Source organism: Chrysochloris asiatica, unplaced genomic scaffold (genome assembly GCF_000296735.1).
Source record: "Chrysochloris asiatica unplaced genomic scaffold, ChrAsi1.0 scaffold00057, whole genome shotgun sequence".
NCBI lineage: Eukaryota > Metazoa > Chordata > Mammalia > Afrosoricida > Chrysochloridae > Chrysochloris > Chrysochloris asiatica.
In genome coordinates, this window is record NW_006408575.1 from 4,052,771 (window position 1) to 4,075,176 (window position 22,406).

A 22,406-nucleotide genomic window follows, 5' to 3' on the forward strand; every position below is an offset into this window, starting at 1 on the left:
TGTTGTTGTTAGTGCCATCAAGTCAATTCTGACTCATAGCTACCCTGTATAGGGTTTCTAAGGAGCAACTGGTAGGTTTGAAATGCTGACCTTATAGGTTTGATGTGTTTATTATACTCAGAATCAATAAACCTTTGAAATGCATTAACTATTAAGATTTAAAATGTGGAAGTACCACTTAAAACTCTTTTGCTTCCACTAGTGGTATGGGGTAGCAGGATCAGGCAGCCACTGACCCAGTCCAGTCTCCCCTTTGAAAGATGGGTAGATTGAGGTCCATAGTGGGTCAAGACAAGGCAAATGCTGGAGCCAAGTCTCCTGGCCTCTGGTCTTCTTTTCTTTTGTAGTTCAAGGGGAAAGAGGAGCGAGGAGGAGGAGGCAGATGATTCAGCCTTTCCTCTGGCTAGATATTCTTCCTGCTGGAGTACAGCCAGACATGCCTGGTAATTGGTGAATGCCGGCAGCCAGGCCGTGGCAGGGTCAGCAGCAGCGGCTGCACTTCTAGTCTCTAGCACACCAAGTGCCATGGTGCCCTGGCTGCTCAGCTGGGGAGGAACTGAGTGGACAGTGTCAGGGCAGTCTGTGCCTTCTCTTCCAGGAGTCTGGAGCGTGATGGTCACCAGAGGGGCCTGGCCTCTAAGCTCTGGTGGCAAGAAGTGGGACAGGAGGTGAGGGAGAGAAGGCCTTTGGTATGTCAGGCTGCTGTAAGCCTCATTCATTCCTACTACAGACTTTCAAAGTGGGAGTTGTTGAGCCAGGTTAAAGGTGAGTGCCTTACCAACAGGTCACACATCCAGCAAGTGTCCTGGTGATGTGTTCACAGAAATACCACAAGGGAGTGGTTTTAATGGACAGAACTGTATTTTCCCCATAGTTTCAGAGGTTAGAAGTTTGAATTCAGGGAGCCTGCTGTCAGGGCAGACACTCTCCATCCACTCTGGGGGACAGTGAAGTCTCATTTCCTCTAGCATTCTTCTCGGTGTTCCTCAGCCATCTCCATGTGGCATGCAGCTTCTCCGTTTTTTGGCTTCTTGAGCCTATCCTGTTTCTGTGTTATCTTGAAAGTTTTAAGACACTGGACACTGAGAAAGCCTCATTAGTATAACACAGAAAACCGTATTCCCACATGAGATTTTAACACGAGATATAACAGTTAGGATTCCAACACATTTTTATTTTATTTTATTTTATTTTATTTTTGAGGCAGAGGACACAATTTAATCCACAACACCCAAATATCACACATCTAGTAAAAAGTACAGTTGGAATGCAAGCACATCCCCTGTGCAGAGAAGATACTGGAACCTAGGGCTGGCCTGTGCCTGCCGGTGAGTGGGGAGATAATGGGAGATCAGACTCAGAGAGGCTTGGTGAAGGGAGGTAGAGAGACAGAGACCGAGTCAGCATGATGCTTTCTCTGCTTACCGACTCAGCATACAGATTGAATCCATATGTGACACACTTTTCCTGATTTTAAACCATTCAGTATCCCCTTGTTCTGTTCTAAGAAAGTCTCTTGGTCTAGATAGTATCAGTCCCAATTTACCGATGAGAAAGTAGAAGCTCAGAAAGATGGCATCATTTACTAAAAGGAGCCCAGCAGTTAGAATCTGAATTGCCTCGTTTTACAAGAGACGGGAGAGAAACAGGCTGCACCTCTGGATAGAATCGGTAAAGGAGGGCTGCCTGAAGGAGGAGCAGAGAAGGCTGAATGTATAAAGAATTGAGAATCAAATAACCTTAGTGAATTACAAAACCTTTGTGAGCCTCGATTTTCTCATCCTTAAAATGGGGATAACAGTACTCCCTACCTCCCCACATGTGAGGATCAAATAAAGCTACACAATAAAGTAATGATAATGCCTAACATAATGCCTGGCACGTAAGAAGGGCTCTGTAAATTACTGCTTCAGTAACAGAGGGAATATTGACCTGGCTTTGCCTACAGAGACCACTTGCCATGACTGATGGATTCTCTACTACTTTGGCAGATGCAATGGAGCCTGAGACCCAGCGAGGTTTATTTAGCACATCCTGGGGGAGTGTGAGTGGGGCTGTGGGTGGGTCTGTCTGTCCCAGAGTCCAGCTGGTGATGATGCCTCCACAGGAGAAGTAGCAGTCTAAGAAGCCTCGACCCAGAGGAGCTCTGTTTGCCCTGCACTGTGACTCCAGTGTGCTTGGGTTGCCATTATCATTCCTCCTGCGTTTTTCCTCTGGTTATTTATTTTTCTGTAAGGAAGGAATGTGGGGAATTTACCACAGGGTGCTGGCCTTCACTTTCTGCTGCTCCTGGCCTCTTCTATAAGAGGGAAGCAGCTTAGACAGATGGCTGAGGAGGCAGTGGACAGTGCTGGCTGGATCTGTGGCTATTGGGTGATATGTAATCCACCAAGAGGTCTAGGGCAGACACCCCTGTTTCTGGTCTCTGAGCACAGCTCCCATGGAATTGTACCAGGATCACCCACTCACCCTCAGCCTCTAGAAAAGCCCACCCAGACAGGTATGTTTCTCTGTCAAAACTTCCTTCCTCTCCAATGGCGTCAAAAGGGTTGGTTCCACCTAGTTCATGATGTCACATACCGCCCCCACCCCCCGCACCTCCTACCGTACCACACCATAGAAGTCCTCAGTGACGTTTTCAATTTTAATCATAGAATAATATGTAATAAATATAGTTGGAAATAGCTTGAATACAATATTTATTAGATTATGCAAGTCCTGGTGTGCCACTGTGGGCTAATGCGTCAGACTGCAAAGTTGTTTGAACTGCAAGGTGGTTCAAGCTCACCAGCTGCCCCTTGGGAACGCTATACAGGGTCACTATGGGTCAGAATCTACTTGATGGCACTTATACAAATACTAAAGGAGTCTTGGTGTGGCACTGTGGGTTAATGCGCTAGACTGCAAAGCCATTTAAAACTGCAAGGTCCGCAGTTCAAGCTCACCAGCTGGTTCTTGGAAACTCTTACAGGGTCACTATGGGTCAGAACTGACTCGATGGCACTTAACAACAACAAAGGAGGCCTGGTAGCATAGTGAGTTACGAATCGGGCTGCTAACTGCAAGGTCAGCAGTTTGAATCCATCTCCCACCCCAACTCTCCCCTTTTCTCAGGACCCCACCCCCACCCCTTCCAGATCTTAGCTCTCTGGGGAGATTCAGTGGAGTAAACCGTGAAGGTGGGAGACTTCAGATTGTGGGAGGACTTGAGGTCATTTATACAGTCAACACCTTCTGGGTGATAGCTCCTGCTATCTTTGGGTACACTAAAGGAGGATAGAGACTTGCTTCGGTCCTAGGCAGGTGCAGGGCCAAGAGAAAGGGCCAAGTCTCTGTGGAGAGCCCAGAAAGCGGGGCCCTGGGCCAGACCCTGGGGATCCCAAGATGACTGAGACCCAGCCCCACCCTGGTAGAGGAGCAATTGAGGGAAATCAACCTCTTCCCTGCCCTGGCTTGACACCTTTTTTTCTCCAGGATTATGTATTTTCTCTGGAAGGGTGTGGCATTGCAGTCCTTTCTGCAACCGCAAGACTCCCAAGGAGCTGGGGAGGAGGGTCTGTTTTATCAGCTCTGGAGGGGGAGATGGAAGTCTGGGTTCTGCTCTTCTCTGTAGGAACCAGTCTCTTCCAGTTTGCTGTATATCCGGGACTGAATTCTGCCCTCCTCTGGGCCACCCTTTCCAAGTCCCTGAAAAGTCTGCTGATAGATTAGTGATTAGGCCCAGTAGGGCAGGAAGGAGGGAGCCAGTGATTCCTAGCCCCTGAAGGACCCTGTAGCCATGCAGAGCTAGCTGCCAGCTCATGCCTGAGCCAGTTTGAGAGCCCTTGTCTAACCTTCCTCCACCCGCCCATCCCTGCCCTGCCTCATCCAGACCCGCTGGCTGCCAGCATGGAGTTGGCCAGGCACAGCCTCTTTCCCTACTGTCTTGGTTTCAGAGTTTTCTCAGCCTCAAGCCCACTTCCTTCTCTGAGGCAGCTGGGCAGGTTGAGCAAGGGTAGCACTAATCTAGGAGTCTGAATGGATTGATGCAGTCTTCCTGGAGGAAGTGGTAGTTGGGCTGGGCTAGGAACAGTGGGTGGGGAAGTGAGGTAGGATGAGGGAGTGTGCTTTGTGGGCAGAGCTCTTGAAAAGGAAGAGGCCCCAAGCTTGGGACCAGTCAGATTTCCTGGGTCCCAATACCTGCTCGCTGTGGAGCCTGGGGTGAGGTGAGTTTTTTTAATTCTCTGTGTCTGGTTTTCCTCACCTGTAAAATAGAGAGGAGACCCTCCCTTATGAGTTTTTGTGAGGATTAAATGAGAAAATGTATATTAAACTCTTAGCTTGTGGTACCCGGAGAGTATTGGCAATTGTCATACTAATCATCTTCTTCATTATTCTTATAAGATGTAGGGGGAAAGGCGGAAGACAGATGTACAGCAATTGAGGTCCCTGGCCTTGAAGCTTTTGCAGTTAATGGGAGATACTATGGTACACACTCCAATTACTGCAAAGCAAAGCAGTGGCTAGGGGTAGCAAAACCCACAGTGAGGGGCCCTGGACTGGGAGGTGGTGGTGGTTGTGAAGTGCCATCAAATCGGTTCCGAACCATAGCTACCCTGTATAGGGTTTCCGAGGAGTAGCTGGTTAGCTTGAACCACCGACCTTGCATTTCAAACAGCTTTGCAGTCTGACACATTAACCCACAGCACCACACCACTGAGAGGTTGTTAAGTGCCGTAGAGTCTATTCTGACCCATAGCGACCCTGTATAGGGTTTCCAAGGAGCTATCTACCGGTGAGCTTGAACCACCGACCTTGCGATTCAAACGACTTTGCAGTCTGGCACATTAACACCACTGGGAGGTAGGCCACCCAAAATATGAATCCCAACTTTGCCACCAGCTAGCTGTGCAACCTTGAGTAAGCCACTTCACCTCTCTGAGCCCGTTTCTCCTCTAACATGGAAACGAGGGTACAGCTGACATCATGGGTCACTGGGAAGATAAAACAAGGGCCAGTCGTGATGCCTGGCATGTGGTGAGTACTCTCCGAAGAATAACTTTTACTTAAATGAGCAATATACAAGTGATGACATCATGAAGCAATACAGATAAAATACTCCATTGGTGGATCAGGGAAGGCTCTTTGGAGGGGGTGGTGGCATTTGAAGAGTCTGTAGGTGTTGTAAATAGCTAAGCATACAACTGCTAAGGGAAGGACTGGTTGTTTGAACCTACCCCAAGATGCCTGGGAAGACAAAGGCTTGGTGATCTGCTTTGAAAACCCTGTGGAACAGTTTTCTACTGCAGCATGTGAGGTCATTAGGAGTTAGAATTGACTAGCTAGCAACTGCTTTTTAGTCTTGGTGGCATTCAAGTTGGGTTGGAAGGCTGGGAGGATGTGAGTGTACAGAAAGTATGTAATGACAGAGAAGGGCTCCAGGTAGGGAACTTGTGCAGAAATTCACAGGACAAGTGGGAACTCTGAGCCAGCCGACTCCCTCTGGCCCCTGTTGAGGGCACTGAGAGATTACTGAGCTGATATCAGGGGCCTTGAATGCCGGGATGAAGACTTTCAGCTTGATTCCCTGTGTCCTGGGGAGAAGAGAGGGTTTTTATCAGGAGAGAGGCTCTAGTGGAACAAGGTTGGGGAAAGATGAATCTGGCAGCATGGGGCGGGTAGATTGGCGGGGGAGAGACTGGGGGTGGAGAGGCCATTTAAAAGGCTGTTGCAAAATCAGTTTTCCTGATAAAGAGCTAGGCTGAGTCATCTGTGGAGGAGAGAAGTTACATCCAGCTCCTCCTCGGTGCTGTGGATGTGGGATTTTCCTTTTTTCATCAGCGAGGCAATTGGTAGCATTTCCTGGAGGCTCGGGAAACTGAGGTCGCTAAGCCAACCCTGGGGAGCATCCTACTGGAAGCTGGGCTGCAGGGAGGACCCATCCGGAGTGAGTAGGAGGAACACTGTGAGGGGACTTGGTGGTTTGGGGTGTGTGGTATCCCTTCTGTGGTCTCGGCTTCCCCTCTGGACATCAAGGACTTCTCCCAGCTTGTCAGTGAGTTGGACCCAGGCCACCCCCTCTCATCCCGATGCTTCTCCGTTGTGTGCTCCAGTAGTCTTTTTACCTCGGCATAGCTTGTTCCTCTGGGAGGATGCTGACTTGGATGAACCCCCAGGGAATGGATGCTGTGTCATTTCCTCTTTCAGGGGGAGTTTGCAGGTCAGGGGCTAAGCAAGGTAGCCAGGCCATTACTCAAATCTGTTCATCTTCCTGCCCCCAGCTGAGCCAGAGGTTGAGCAGCGACCAGCCACTGGTTCCTTCCTGACCCCACCAGGGGAGCAGTTTACCCAACCTGTTTACCAGCCCTGTTGCCAAGACTCCTGGGCAGCCAGTCTCTTTTCCTACCTCTGCTCCCTGCCCCCTACCTCAACCCTGGCCTGGACACTCCCATTGACGGCAGCCGTGTGAAGAAGCATTTCCTTGAATTCTCTTCATCCTGACCTTTTGCTCTGGCCTCCCTTCCCCTGCCCCACCTCCCTCCTATGGATCCTTGGTTCAGACATAACCCCCTACCCCTCAACCCCCCAACGGAGGGGTAGAACAGGCAGGGGGATGGGGGCAAGGGAAAGGGCTATCTCTGAGTAAAACTAGAACTGAAGTCTCCTGACTCCCTACCCCATGCTTTTTCCGCTCCACTACTCTTTTATACCCTATTAGTCATTTCTACCTTAGTAAAAATAAGTTTACTAGCTTTTGTCCTGAGAGGAAAAGGGGAGAGAAAACATGTGTTGTTCCAGCCAGCTGAATTTGCAGGGTAACAGGCACTGCTCAGAGACAATGATCACAGCTGAGGAAACCAGGAATTCTGCAGACTATTGTCTTGGCACCCCTCCCTCCAGAATTCAGGTCTGGGCAGCAGAATCATTAAGAGATGAGTCTCAGCAGCTAACCTGTCTGAGTTTTGAATCCCGGCTCTGTCACTTGTGTGACCGTAGTCTCTGTTTCATCTGTAAAATGGGAATACTATTACTTTCCTCTCAGGTTGTCATGAGGATAAAGTAAGGTGATCAGAATAAAGTACACAGCACAGCAGCTGGGCTGCAGGAGGGCTCAGTAATGACAGCTACTCATTCTAATGACTCTACTCAAGACTTCACACCTTCTCCCCCCATTTTGGGATTTAACCCTTGGTCCACTCACCTCAGAAGGAGTCTTAGTGTTTGCCTTCCACCTCTTTCTCTGAAGGCTTGTCTTTAAGGCTCCTAATCTCTGGTAGCATAGTGGTAACGAATCAGGCTGCTAATCTCATGGTCAGCAGTTCGAAACTACCAGCTGTTCCATGGAGAAAGATGAGGCTTTCTGCTCCTGTAAAGATTTACAGCCTCCGAAACCCTGTACAGGGTCACTATGAGTCAGAACCTATTCCACAGCACATAACAACAACAACAACAAATCTGACACCCGTGGTGGGTGCATCCCAACCTGTCCCTGTAGAGGGCCAGCATCCCAACCTGTCCCTGTAGAGGGTTAACTGAGCAGGGACACTTTGGCCATCCCCTTAGGTGCAGGTTGCAGCCAGGCAGACTGGGGGCTCAGCGAGGCACTTGTCCTCTGTGGTCCTTGGCCACTGACACCAGGGTGTATCATCTTGGACCCAGGTGGCTGGGGCATTTCCAGGGGTAACAGTTCCCTAGTCTGGGGAGTTTGAGATTGAGCTGCCTCCCCTTGTGCCCTGGATGGGGGACTGGGATTCTTGCAGTTGGCCAAGTCCCTCCTTCCCTAGCTTTGTTTGTTCAGGGTGGCAGAAATTGTCTGGATTGCCGGCTGGGCTCAGTCCAAGCCTCCCGCCAAATTCCTTTTCCATCAAGTCACTGTGGGCCAGTGTGGGGGCATGGCAGCTCTTCTCAGAGGGCAGGGTTCATTCACCCCTGGCCTTTTCTACCCAGTTCCTCTTGTCCAAGAACACAGCTTAGGGGAGGTGCCAGGCTTAGAGAGGCAGGAGAATCAATCAACGGCAACCCAGGCTGTGAATGGATCCTGGTGAGAGTCAGCAGATCTGGGGTCTGAAACCACAACCTTCTGTGTGACCTCAGACAATATCCTTTCCCTTTCTAAGCCTCACACCAGTCACCTTATCTCTGAGAGCCCTTCACCTTCTGACATCTGTGGATTTTCTAAACCCATGGTTATTGACCTAAAGGTTGGTGGTTTCAAACTACCCACTGGCTCCTTGGAAGACAGACCTAGAAATATACTTCTATAAAGATCACAGCTAAGAAAATCCTATACAGCAGTTCTACTCTGCAACCCAACGGATGGGCATGAGTTGGAAACGACTCAACATCAACAGATTTGGTGTAGTTTGGCCTTTTAGAGCCAGCCTGGTGATGAGCTTGAAGTAGACAATTGAGGCAAAAAGCAGAAAGATGTAGAGACTTTGAGCTGTCTGGATTGTTCAAACACAGAAGCACTGTTTGTGGGTCTGGCACTAGGGAAGCCAGTCACTCAGAGTATCTTCATGCTCTGGAATCAGGCAGAGTGAGGTGGGCTGGAATCCCAGCTCCACTATCTTCTGCCCCTGTGATCTTGGGGATCGCACATCATCTCTCTGAGCCTAGGTTTTCTTATCAATAAAATAACAGTAATAGATGGTGTTTCATAATATTGTTATATAAGAATTAAGTAAGATAATATATGTAGCGTGCAAGTCAAAGTACACAAGAAGTGCCTGGGGTGGCATGTAGGATAAGCACTAAACCTCAAAGTTGGTTTGAACACAAGGTCAGCGGCTCAAACCCACCAGCTGTTCCTTGGAAACCCTACACAGGGTCGCTATGAGTCAGAAGTGACTCCACGCCACTTACCAACAACAATTACTGACTTGTACCATAAAGGAAATTTTAGGGGCTTGAGATTGCTTAAGGAGCCCTGGTGGTTCTGTAGGATAAGTACTGAACAGCTAACCTCAAGGTCCAGTGCTTGATAAAGTGGAAGGTAACGAGAAAGAGGAAGACCTCCAACGAGCTGGATTGGCACAGTGGGATCAGTAATGGACTCAAACGTAGCAACAATCATGAGGTTGGCACAGGACCGGGTTGTGTATAAGGTCACTATGAGTCAGTACCAACTCGACAGCACCTAACAACAACAACAACAGCAGCAGCAGCAACAGTAACAATCCTGGCCCTGTCTCATGGGGTGTGTTGAGTATCTGGGCATCTCTGAAGGATTGTCAGATTGGAAAGAGAAAGCTTAGGGGTCAAAACCTGCCCAGAGGTAGAGGTTACCAGTCACTATGAAAAGCAAGAGATCTGATTAGTGAAAGGCATCTCCTCAGGGTTGTGAGCTCACTGTCTGTTGAGTATGTAAGCAGAAGCTTGCACACTTGGGGGTGATTTGGGGGATGCAGTAATTATAGGGGGGACTGGGCCTGGTGATAGTCAAACCTAAGATCCCGAGGCTCTGAGAATAGGAGCAACAATCTCTGCCTTCCCACAGCTCTGGAATCCTCAGTTGGCACATCCCCTCTCTGTACCCTGGATCTATTGCCAATGCCTTCTAGGCTAGTACAAGCCCTTGCCTTGATCACCCCTTGACATTCATTGCCTCGTTGCTACTCCCAACACTAACATGAGTGCTTTTAACATCATTTTCAGTTAAAGTTTAGACTCTGAGAGGTGCACAAACTTACCAAGGCCCCACAGCTCGCAAATGGCAGAGGTTGGGTTTGGGCCAGGCACACTGGTGTCTAAGCAGAGCAGAGGAGACCAGCAACCTTCCAGTGTGGCCTTCTGATGTGACTACCTGTCATCTCCTTTCTTAACTGTCTCTTCAGGGCCTCTTCATCTTTTTTTTTGCCTCTTCATCTTTTACAGAATGGATTGATCTAGGTAGGAGAGGAGGTTTACTGGGAGGGAATAGGTGCCATGAGTAGGTGGGACAGGTTGTGTGCTCTCACAGGAAGGGAAGAAAGAGGTTGAGGCCAGAAAGCCTGTGACTGGTGGGCATGGTCTCCGGGAAGCTGTTGTCTGCAGTTCCTGTCCTCTGTGTGGGTCTCTTTGCTTATCCCATGTGCCCATTGTGGGAGTTAACAGGCTGGACTCTGAACCACTTTCTGGACCTCACTTGCATGTATTAAATGGGACTGATGGGGAAAGAACTTCTTGATAGGGCCCTTCAAGCTCTGAGAGTCCAAGAATTCTGAGCTCCTCTGGCAGAATGCCTAGAAAGACTGTCCCTAGAGACACACTCAGCATATCATGACCAGCGCTAATGAGGTTGAGGTAGGAGGGATGCGGGCAAGGTCAGATTCCCCAGGAACTAATTAGCTGCCCACAGTTGGGGGAGGAGGGATTTTCTCAGCCACAGACTGAGTTTCTAATCCTGGTTACAGGCTGATCCATTTATCAGTCTATTCACTCATCAATTCATTCATCATTATCCAACAAGCATAAGTTGAGCACCTATTGGTGAACAACACGGAGAGGACCCTGGCCTCTAAACTTATGTTCTAGTTGAGGAGACCGATAATAGACAAGGCATTATTTAAAGAGGAGAATTTCAAATTATGGTAAATGCTGGAACTGGGAAGATAAAGATAAATCGTTGCCTACAGGGTCTGGTAATCTTCTTCCAAAAGGTCACAGCCTTGAAAACTCTATGTAGCAATTCTACTTTGCCTCCATGAGTGGGAAGCAACTCAAAACAGTGAATCTCCAGGGGCCTGACCTGCTGGGTTGCTGACTCCAGTCTCCAGACGATAACCCCTTTCTGAGCTTGATCCCCATTGACTCTGTACCCCATATGTCCCAAAGGGATCTTTTGGGACCAGCAGATAGCATGGGCTACAGACCCAGAGAGAATAGGATCTGGTTCCAGCCTTGCCACCCTTACTTATGTGACTTTAGGTCAGTTACTTACAAATCTCTGAGCCCCAGTTTCCTCTTCTTTGAAACAAGGGGAGACTGCCTGTCTCATAGTGCTCATAACGTGCTTCACAAAATCATTAAAAATCCCTGCATAGTAGCTGTTAAAATTAGTGCCATTTACCATAAGCCCTGGACTGTGAACCACAAGGCCCATGGTGTGCGTCCTCCAGGCGCTCCAAGGGAGAGACGTGAGACTTTCTGCTTCTGAGACTTAAAGCCTCAGAAACCTTATGTAGGTACACTATGAGTCAGAACCGACTTGACGGCACTTAACAATAATAACATTTCTGATGTTAAAACATGAGAATTTAAAATGATTATTTAAATAAAGTGGAATGAAATTCTGAAAAGATATAGATGAAGCTGCTAAAAGCGGTTACCTGATTTGGTGTGAGAGGTGCTCAGGGATAGAGGGAGACTTTCACTGTATAAGTTTGTGCTCTAGGACCATGTTTAGACATGAGTGGCAAAAAGTGACATGAGTGCATCTGGGAAAAGATCATTCAAACCGATAATAGTGAGTGCAAAGGCCCTGAGGCAGGGACACACTGAGCATTTTCAAGGAGCAAAAAGAAAGCTTGGCAGATCTTAGTGAGAGAGGAGAGGGATGGAGGGAGAGATATGACAGGGTCATAGCAGGGCCCTTGCCATGGAGAGGGATTTGTACCAGTTTGGTAAAATATCATATCACAACCTTCAGGGGAAGTTCAGATGAAGGCTCCCTCTACTAGTCCTAAAGGGAAAATCTGGGTTGACTTCACCAGGTAGTGGCATTTCAATGACCATGAAGAGTAGATCAGAATTTATACTGAAAAGAGATTAATGCTAGGCAGCAGTGAGTGAAGATCAAATTCCAAATAAGATCATGTTGTAGGGAGGGCAGAGGGGACCAGATCTCTGTGTGCCCCTGTGGTTCTGCATTCCCACTTACTAACTGGCTCCCTGTCCCCCTGCAGCATTGGGCCGGAGCACTAGCTTCACTGAAAAGGATCTGAAAGAGGCCAAGGCGCGGAGCCAGCAGATCGCAGCCCAGCTGACCACCCCTCCCAGCTCCAACTCCCGTGGCGTCCAGCTCTTCAACAGGCGCCGGCAGAGGGTGAACGAGTTCACCTTGGAGGGTCACGGCCAGAGAGGCCAGCAACCCAATCAGGAGTGCCTCAGTGTGCTCCCTGCTAGCCCCACAGGCCATGCCCCCGAGTTCTGCCTGAGTTCCACGTCATTCCCTGAGCCAGGCCTTCCAAGGAACCCCAGACCCCAGAGCCCTGGCACAGGGATCCCAGACCAAAGCATGGAGGGGTACTCAGATGAGACCAGCTTGCTGCGGCACCTGGAGAAGGTGGCCAGTGAGGAAGACGAGGTGCCACTCGTAGTTTATTTGAAGGAGAATGCAGCCCTGTTGACGGCCAATGGGCTTCACCTGTCCCAGAACCGCGAGGCCCAGCAGTCACCACCGACCCCGCCTCTGGCTGAAGACCACCCTCCAGCTGCAGATGTCAACCAAAACCTTTCTTCGCCCAGTGCCACCCTCACGACACCAGCTTCTAACAGCAATCATAGCCCACCATCCACAGATGTCAACCAGAACCCACCGGCGACTGTCATTCCCCAGAACCTGGTGCTTTCTAGCACCCAACAGAATTCTTCTGAGGAACAGTCAAATGGCACAGTGCCAGATTCCAAACCCAGCACCCTGGGTGCTGGCAAGCCACCCCAGGTGCTGGCTTCAGAAATGAAATCCAGCATACTCCTAATTGATAAGGTGTCAAGTCCACCTTCTGCCACCAACACCTTCTCCCGGGAAGCCACTCCCATTCCCAGCTCAGAGACCTCCACCCCAGAGCTCAGGTCCAGTTCCCTGCTCATCGATATTCAGTCCAGCTCCCCAGTGGTGTCAGCAGAACAAGAGATGCCTGGGCAGGCAGTCGCCACCACACCTACCAAGCAGTATAATGAGGTGCACCTCACACTGGCCAAGTCCCCATCAGTGGTCAACAGAACGGCCAGGCCCTTTGGGATCCAGGGACCAGGGGATCCCAGCCAGATGGAACGAAGCCCCATGGTAGAGAGACGACATTTTGGGGGAAAGGCCCCAGCCTCCCAGCCCTCCAACATTGCAGACAGAAGCCCCCGGCCACAGAGACACATGGTGTCCCACAGCCCCATGATGGAGAGGCGACCCTTGGTGCAACGAAGCCCGGCTTTGGAGAGACGACCCTTTGGGAACTTCACCCCACCCCCCACCTATGCTGAGACTTTGTCCACGGCCCCCCTGGCTTCTTCCCGGGTTAGGTCTCCCCCATCTTATTCTGCCCTATACCCAAGCTCTGACACTAAGCCTTCCCATCTGAAGGGACAGACAGGTCCCACCAGCAAGACGGGCATTTTAGAAGAGTCAATGGTTCGCAGAGGCAGCCGGAAATCCATGTTCACCTTTGTGGAGAAACCCAAGGTGACCCCGAATCCAGACCTGCTGGATCTGGTGCAGACAGCTGATGAGAAGCGGAGGCAGAGGGACCAGGGGGAGGCAGGTGTAGAGGAGGAACCCTTTGCTCTGGGGGCCGAGGCCTCCAACTTCCAGCAGGAGCCTGTGCCCCGGGACAGGGCAAGCCCGGCAGCAGCCGAGGAGGCCCTCCCAGAGTGGGCTTCGTGCCTCAAGTCACCCCGCATCCAGGCCAAGCCAAAGCCCAAACCCAACCAGAACCTCTCGGAAGCCTCTGGGAAGGGGGCTGAGCTCTATGCCCGCCGGCAGTCCCGGATGGAGAAGTTCGTTGTTGAGTCTTCTGGCCATGCCGAGTTGGCCCGTTGCCCTTCACCCACTATGTCCCTGCCTTCATCCTGGAAATACTCCACTAATGCCCCTGGGAGCCTCCGAGTGGCCTCCCGCAGCCCTGCCCGAACCCCACCTGCCTCCCTTTACCATGGCTACTTACCTGAGAATGGGGTCCTGCGTCCAGAGCCCACCAGGCAGCCACAGTACCAGATGCGGCCCTCGCTGTATGTCCTCTCACCTATCAAGGAACCTGCCAAGGCCTCACCCAGAGGTGCCTCACCCAGAGGTGCCTCACCCAGAGGTGCCTCACCAAGAGCTGCCTCACCAAGAGCTGCCTCACCAAGAGCTGCCTCACCTGCCAAGCCAAGCTCCCTGGACCTGGTGCCCAACCTGCCCAAGGGGACCCTACCATCATCTCCTGCACTGCCTCGGCCCTCACACCACTCACCGGGCCTCTACACCTCACCTGGCCAGGATGGCCTCCAGCCCACTGCTGTGAGTCCCACTTACAGTAGTGATATCTCCCCCGTGTCTCCCTCCAGGGCGTGGTCTCCTCGAGCTAAGCAGGCCCCGAGGCCCTCCTTCTCCACTCGGAACGCCGGGATCGAGGCTCAGGTGTGGAAGCCTTCCTTCTACTTCAAGTAACCAGAACCCACAAGTGGTCCCACTTCCTACCAAGGCCTCTCTCTGAGGGCCTCGCGGAGATCAAATGGGGCAGGAGATGGCACAGGGCTGAGATTCAGAAGTATGGGAGTCTAGGATCCAAGGTCTGATGCTGCCACCAGCTAGCCTTGTGACCTTGGACAAATTGCCTCCCCTCTCTGAGCTGCAGCTGCCTCTTTTCTACCACGAGGGGGATTGGACTCCATGCCTGAGGGATCAGACAATGATTCAAAGCAGAGAGGAAGGTCCTGGTGATCAAACTCTGGCTAGCTTGTGAGCTATAGGGGTGCCAGGGTCTGAGACCAGCGTCTTGCTGGAGAAATGGCGTAGAGGGGACCCTAGCTTTTGGAGGAAACAGAGCCTGCCAGGCCCATGGAATCAGCCTCCTCAGCTGCCTGAGAGAGCCTTCTTCAATGCCACCCGGGCTTCTAGCTTCTTTCTGCCTCTGGCTGGATTCTCGTCTCCACAGGCCTATCTCTTCCACCTCTGCCTTCGGGACACTGTTTCCTCTACACTGCTTCAGAGAACTTTGCCTCAGCTTCCACCTCTCCTCCTCACCTCAGGTCCTCCTCCTGGATGAGGACTTGGTATCCACTGCTGTCTGATTCTTGTCTTCCTGTCCCTCTGCTCAACCACCTCCCTCCCTCTCCAAGCATCTGGCTCCACTTCGAGGAAACTCCTTGAGCCCAGACCTCCATCCTGGCTCCATCCAATTTGCTCTCACTGTCCTGGGGCAGAGGAGGTCCTAGGGGATCCCCGAGAGGATGAAGATGTGAGATGTGGGTACACAGCTAGGAGAGAGGCCCCAGTGAGGTTAGTTTTGACCTGACTAAAAGCAGCCATCTGGTGGCAGTGGAATGGAATGGGTCCCAGGGAGAGAGGTAGGAGAGGAGGGTCTGGTACCAACGCAGACACCCATTTGCTGTGTGACTTTGATCAAGTCACTTTCCCTCTCTGGGCCTCAGTTTTCTTATCTATATAATGAGGGCCCTTCCAGCTGTGACAGTCTTTAAGATTAGGCTGGTGCTTTGGGAGAAAGCCTTTGTAAGTGTTAAGATAGTCCCCTGGGAGAGACAGATATGGAAATGGGCAGCAGTCCCATAGGACAGATGGAGGTTAAATGTCGGTGAAGGCATGCTGGTGAGAGTATAGTTGGAATAAGCAGCTGAGGAAAACCAGGGCTACTGAAGGCTAGGCTGAGCTGACTCAGGATGGCCTGGAGATGGGGAGTGTGGCCAGGGCTGGGTCGGGAGCAGAGCGGAAGACCACAGTGGAAGGGCTTTAATGCTTTGAGGAAAAGGCTGGGAGTTAGAAGATCTGGATTCTAACAGATGGATTCTGTGTGTCTCTTTCGGTTTCTGTTTCCCTATTTGTACACTGAGGGTCTTGAGTCAGGTAGTTGAGGTCCCTGCTATCTCTAGCACCTTTGATGTGCAGCAGCCCTCCAACCCCCAAACCAGGCTTTGTGGGAAGTGAGAGAATACAGACGAAAGAGATAGGATTCAGATGGAAGCATCCCTCGGCTGGGGGCCGAGGACCACCCACTTTCTCTTTCCCAGCCCTATTTCTGGGCTCCCCAGGGTGTGAGGGGTGGTGGGGGCGGTGCCCATGCTGGGCTGAGCCTGCAGTTTTCGTGAGCTCTGGGCTTGTCTCCATGGGAACAGGGGGGTGCCTTCCTAGTGAGCTCATTCTACCCATAACACAGGGGTTATGCGTGGGGGGGGGCTTGTGAGTAAGCGCAGCTCTTTCCTGTCACACACCCCCCCCCAGAACAGTGACGCCCTCCATGTGCACCTCAGTGGACCCCTACTCCCCTTCACCCCAGGGGCCAGCAGTGGAAGAGCCCATCCTCCATCCTACAGTCCTGCTGCCAAGCCAACCTCTTCCTCGGACTCTGTTTTCTCTCCTGTTCTCAATACACTCTGCCTCAAACTTGCCTTGCTGCTTTCTTTCTTCCCCGCTCGCCGTCTCACTACCCTCCCCTATTCTGGTCTTAGAAGTGGATCTGGAGCAATCAAGCCATTATTGTGTGAGTGTGTCGTTGTGGGGTGTCTCTTGAGCCCCTATGTTTGTGAGGTTGTGCTGCTGTAGGACAGACACAGACTGGCTTGGAAGTAGAGGCTGCCCTCTCTTTATATTTAGGGAACCAGAATCTTGTAGAAGTCACGTCTGCTTTCTCCTTCCCTTGGAGTTTGGCCAGAAATTGTGTTGCACATGGGAAAAACCCTAGCCCCTATGGCCCAAGTCTGTTTGGGCTCTTTACACATGGAATTGAAAAACCTTGAGCCAGAGTACTCACTTTCCTTCTCGGTTCTCAACTCTCTTACTCAACCAATTTCCTATTCCAGTTATTACCTGCTTCCTGAAAGTCTTTGAGTGTACACTTCTGGTAGGGGGAAAAACTTCCACTGAGAGTCAGGAGAACTGAGTTCTAATCCCCAGTCTGTACTTGGCTCCTTGTGTGTGGTCTTAATTCTTTCTCAACTTTGGGCCTCAGTTTTCCCTTTTAGGCAAAGAAGGATTGTAGAAGGTAATAGGGAGACTCCTTTTGATATCTGATAGTTTGATTCATTTTGTTCTTGCCCTCATCCCACCCATTTGCCTGCCCCTGGGGTAAGTGGATGCTGCCTTCCGAGTTCTCTCCTGTTGCATTTCTCAGGAGTTCAGGTGTCTGCGTGGTGCATTGAGATCATTATCAGAAAGGGAACAGTTCTGAATTCCTAGAGCATTCTGTATTGTGCTCTTCCCCACTTTCCCCTCCCTACCCCCCCACCCCCACCCCAAACACACAACACTAACATACAGTGTGAGCACTCAGACATAAAGTCAGTATGAGGTCAGGCTCTGGCCTTGCTTGCCCACCTCCAAATGTTAGGGAGTTGCTCACCACTGCCCTAAGCCTTCCATCCCATGATGAGCCATTCTATTTCCTAGTCCTGGACAAGTGCTGTTACTCCCTGGTGGTGCAGTAGTTAAAGCACATGGCTGTTGTTAAGCGCTGTTGAATCGGTTCTGACCCATAGCGACCCTGTATTGGGTTTCCAAAAGAGCAGCTAGTGAGCTTGAACCACCAACCTTGTGGTTCAAACTGACTTTGCAGTCCAGCGCATTAACCCACAGTGCCACACCAGGACTCCAAACACATGGCAACTAACCGAAAATCAGTTTGAAATGACCAGCCCAGTTGCTCCACGGGAGAACTAGAAGACAGTTTGTGTCTGTAAAAATGTATGACTTTGGAATCCCTAGGGGCCAGTTCTACTCTGTCCCTTAAGGTCACTAGGAATTGGAATCGACTCCACACTAGTGGATTTGGTTGTTTTTGTATGTATGTGTTTTCCTTCTCTGTGGCCCTAGCGTTCCCTTATGGCCACCAAAGACAGACAACTCTGTAGAAATGTTCAGCCAGTTATTTGCACTCCCTGAGCCTAGCCTCGTTTGCTCCTGGCTGAAGAGTCCTGGTCTCTGTGTCTCAATGGTTTGGATCACCTTAGATCATGAGCTCTTGACTCCATCTCCCTGCAAACGGTGGCGCTGTAACTGGTGTTAGGACATGCCTGCACCCACTCTGATTTGGCATTTGGCCCTGATATTCTGGTTTAGTCTCCAGCTTTTTCCTCTGGCTTGTGGACCACCCTCCCAGCTCCTTTCCCTAAGTTGCAGGGTTGGCCTCCTGCACCCAGGCTATCTGAAAGCTTCCTGGGATGTCACACACACAGAGAACCGCTCTAGTATCTCAGGTTTGTATACACATGACTCAACCTTGGGGATGAAAGGAATGGGTCCTACTCTGAGCCTTAACTTCCCCACCTGATGATTGGGGATTGTATGTCCCCATGAGGTCGCTCAGAATAACTCCAACACTACTATCCCAGGAGAATTTCTCCTGCTCAGGCTGCCATACAACATTTCCCTTTAAGTTACAGGGCTCCAATTCTGTGTCTGGGCTCACCTAGCAGCTGCTGCACTCTCTTTGAGGAAAACATACAGCTTACATCTCTTGCTTCCTTTTGGTTGGGAGGAATTCGATTCAGGTTGGATGTGAGAGGGACTTGACTAGGGTTGATTACTGACTAAGTGCAAGACTGGATCTTGTGGATGGTTCTAGATTTTTTTACTGAGTAGGAGACACTGAAGGACTGGCTAGCTGTGGACTCTGGTAAGTGACTGCTGGTGAGTTTGGATTGGAGTGAGAGGCCGAATGGACTGCTAATTCTTGGAATCTGATTGGATGGAGTTTGGATTGGAGTGAGAGGCCAAATGGACTGCTTATTCTTGGAATCTGATTGGATGGTCTAGCCGGTGCATGTTGGATGTGGGTTCCTGAGACCCTCTACTGTGAAACCAACTCAAACTGCTGAAGCGTAGTGTAGCCTTTGAGCAACAGATAGTGTCACACAGACACAAACACACCACACATATTTCCTGGTGGAGCAGGACACACTGGCTGCTGGTTTCCATCTCATTAGCAGAGTGGGTGAGGTAATACCAGTTACCTCACCAGCCTATTGGGAAGATCTAATGAAAGATAAAAGACATGAATAAACCTTGTAGGTTGCAAAGTCCTTAAAGGGTCTAAAACAATGATGTCATGGTATCAGACTTCTTTGTCTGATGACAGGAGAGGCGAGACTTACCATGAACATTATAGCCCAAGGCTGGTTGCTATGAGGTGGAGGTCAGACATTCATCCTCTCTCCAACCCTTTCACCAGTTCTGACACCAGCCATCCCTCCCACGGCAACTCTCTACTTCTGGGCTGGATTTGATCATTTGTTTCAGTGGCCACATAGAACCCACAGACTGTACTCACAAGGAGTTTATTAGGGAAGTAACAGGTTACAACTTGGGATCCGGATCAGGAGGCATGTAGGAAAAGCCACCCTTCATCAGTACCAAGACAGCACTTAGATCCTCTCAGCCCCCTCAGGACAGGTCTCCTGTCTCAGCCCTTAGCCCCCATTCTGCCTTGTTCGCATTCTTTAGCTCCACCAATAAGCTCCTGAAAGCACCCCACGCCAGCAGCAAGCCTCCTGTCTGAAGGCACTCAGCTCTCTCGCCAGCACACCCTCTGTAGCTGCCTCACTATGTGGGCTGGGAAGCCCACTACACTATCTTCTGTGAGTCTCCTGGTCCTGTAGCTGCTGTTTCTCTGCCATGTTTCCCACCATCTCAATGGCTTCTCTGGTGTTACAGCTCTCTCTGTCTCAGGTCTAGGAGGTTCTCAAGGCAGGAACCCCAAGATCCAAAGGACACACTTCTCCTGGATCTTCTTTCTTGGTGGTAGATGTGGGATGGCTCATTTTAAGCCTAACAGGATGTCAAAATCTCATTAGGGTTCCATGTACTTTATTTGCATGGTTCCATCCACACAAGACCCGGAGTCCTGGTGTGGTGTGGTAGGATAAGCCCGCAATCTCAAGGTTGGTTTGAACCTCAAGGTTGGCAGTTCAAACCCACCAGCTGCTCCTTGGAAACCCTATACAGGGTTGCTATGAGTCTGAACCGACACGACCGCGCTTAACAACAACGACCCACACAAGAGTTTTTTGCACCTGATTGTATTAGCAATCTAAACCCCGGGGTGGGCCACAAATGTCTTATTTGTATAGTGTCAATCAGTCATAGTTCAGGAGTCACAAAAAAGTATGGCTTGTTGATTTTAAGTACCATGGAGTTGGTTCTGACTCATAGTGACCCTGTACAAGGTTTCAGAGGCTACAAATCTTTACGGGAGCAAAAAGCCTCATCTTTCTCCTGCAGAACAGCTGGTAGTTTGAACTGCCGGCCTTGAGATTAGCAGCCCAATTCATAACCACTACACTACCAGAGCTCCTTGGCTAGAAGGGTCATATTATGTAATTAATCACAAAGAGGTAGGAAACCGGTATGGCAGTGATAGTAGAGGGTGTTTTATAAATTCAAAGCTTGTTCACCAAAGTCACACTGCTCACCCTGTGCTGGCAAGATGTTCAGTGAAGAGAGTTGCTCTAGGGAGCCAAGTCCCAACTTCTTTTTGAGTTTCCATCTGTCAATGGGAACATCCATCCTGCTCAAGGACCAAGGGAAAAATGAGGTGGCCATGGCAACATGGCAAGGGGCCTGGGGCTGAGCAGGCCTTTCACCAAGTCCAACCTTAATGACAGTAGTCAATATTTTCAAATTTTAAGTAGGTAGTACATTCATATATTTCACAAATCTACATTTAAATGTATGATTCATTTATTCTATATGGGCCTTTTAAAAGTTCACGGGAAAATTCAATGATCTTTTAATTCCATTTTTTCCATGATAATCACTGGACTGCTAACCAAAGGTCGGCAGTTCAAACCCACCAGCCACTTTTTGGAAACTATACAAATTGTTATTAGGACAGACTTGATGGCACTTAATAATAATAATAATATGTATACTATACTGGTGGTGGTGGTTATATGCAGTGGAATCGGTTCCTGTATAGGGTTTCCGAGGCTGTAAATCTTTACTGAAGCAGACAGTCTCATCTTTCTCCTGCGGAACTACTGATAGTTTCGAACTGCTGACCTTACAGTTCAGGTTATCAGCCTGACTCGTAACCACTATGCTACCAGAGCACTTTGTATACTATGTTGTATAGGGTTTCCGAGGAGTAGCTGGTGAGCTTGAACCAACGTTGTGTCTCAACGTGACCTTGAAGTCCAGCGCATCAACCCACAGCACCACGTCAGGACCATACTATACTAATACATTTAAAGAGTCCTGGTGTGGTGCTGTGGGTTAATGCATCAGACTGCAGTCATTTGAACCGCAAAGTCAGTGGTTCAAGCTCACCAGCTGCTCTTTGGAAACCCTATACAGGGTTGCTATGGGTCAGAATCGACTCGACGGCACTTAACAACAACAACAATTCCCACTCTCGGTAACTGTACACCCTGCCCCTTTCCTACATCTTTACTCATTTCCTAATGGATAACCACTTCTGTATGTGTCCTTCCAGTCTTTCTAGTAACTAACATCTACTGAGCCCTTTTCCAGGCAATGTTCTAGTACATGAAATGCTATTTTACCTGATTAGCCCATTAGATCTTCACAACCCCATAGGGTGGTGGTTGAGTCGATTATAACTCTTAGTGACCCTATGTACAACAGAACCAAAACTGTCCTCACAATCAATTCTGTTTGAGTCCAGTGTTGTAACCACTGTGTCAATCCATCTAGCTGGGATTTTCCTCTGATGTTAAGTGCCATCAAATCCATTCCGACTCATAGGAAACCCTGTATAGGGTTTCCAAGGAGCAGCTGGTGAGCTTGAATTGGCGACCTTGTGGTTCAAACGGACTTTCAGTCCAGCGCATTAGCCCAGAAAGCTGAAGCCCAGAGAGGTGAAGCAACTTGCCCAAGTTCTCTCAGTAAGTGAAAGCATGTGTCTCCAGATTGCTCTTTAGCTTGAGTCACCTGCCTCCCTGTTAAACACAGGGGCAGTGTTGTTGTTGTTGTTGTTAAGTACCGTGGAGTTAGTTCCACCTCATAGTGACCCTACACAGGGTTTCCGAGGCTGTGAATCTTTACCGAAGCAGAAAGCCGCATCTTTCTCTGGCAGAACTGCTGGTAGTTTCAAACTGTCGACCTTGAGGCTAGCAGCCCGATTTGTAACCACTATGCTACAGGCACAGTGTTGTTGTTGCTGTTAGGTGCTATTGAGTTGGTACCGACCCATAGCGACCTTATGCACAGCAGAACGAAACACTGCCCAATCCTGGGCCAACCTCACTACTGTTGCCACGCTGAGTCCATCGATGCTGCCACTTGGCCAATCCATCTCATTGGGGATCTTCCTCTTTTTCTCTGACCCTCCACCTTACCAAACATGATATCCTTCTCCAGCGACTGGTCCTGACAATATGTCAGAAGTATGAGAGATAAAGTATGGCCATGGTGGCCTCCAAAGAGCACTCTGCCTGCATTTCTTCCAAAACGGATCTATTAGTTCTTTTGGCAGCCCATGGCACGTTCAATATTCTCCTCCAACACCATAATTCAAAAGCATCAATTCTTCTACGGTCTTCCTTATTCACTGTCCAGCTTT

At 49.9% G+C, this 22,406-nt stretch overlaps 1 protein-coding gene across 2 annotated transcripts in view; it reads left to right on the forward strand.

Moving 5' to 3' along the window:
• SYNPO (synaptopodin) overlaps positions 1-22,406 on the forward strand; it is a 43,956-nt gene that overhangs the window by 19,526 nt on the left and 2,024 nt on the right. Inside the window, exons 2-3 of one of the 2 annotated variants that reach the window (XM_006863885.1) lie at positions 11,865-13,949; positions 14,025-14,323. In XM_006863885.1, the coding sequence (XP_006863947.1) occupies positions 11,865-13,949; positions 14,025-14,323 (2,384 nt within the window). Of the gene's footprint in view, positions 1-11,864; positions 13,950-14,024; positions 14,324-22,406 lie in introns of those variants that run through there. The other variant, XM_006863886.1, reaches the window with a different exon arrangement.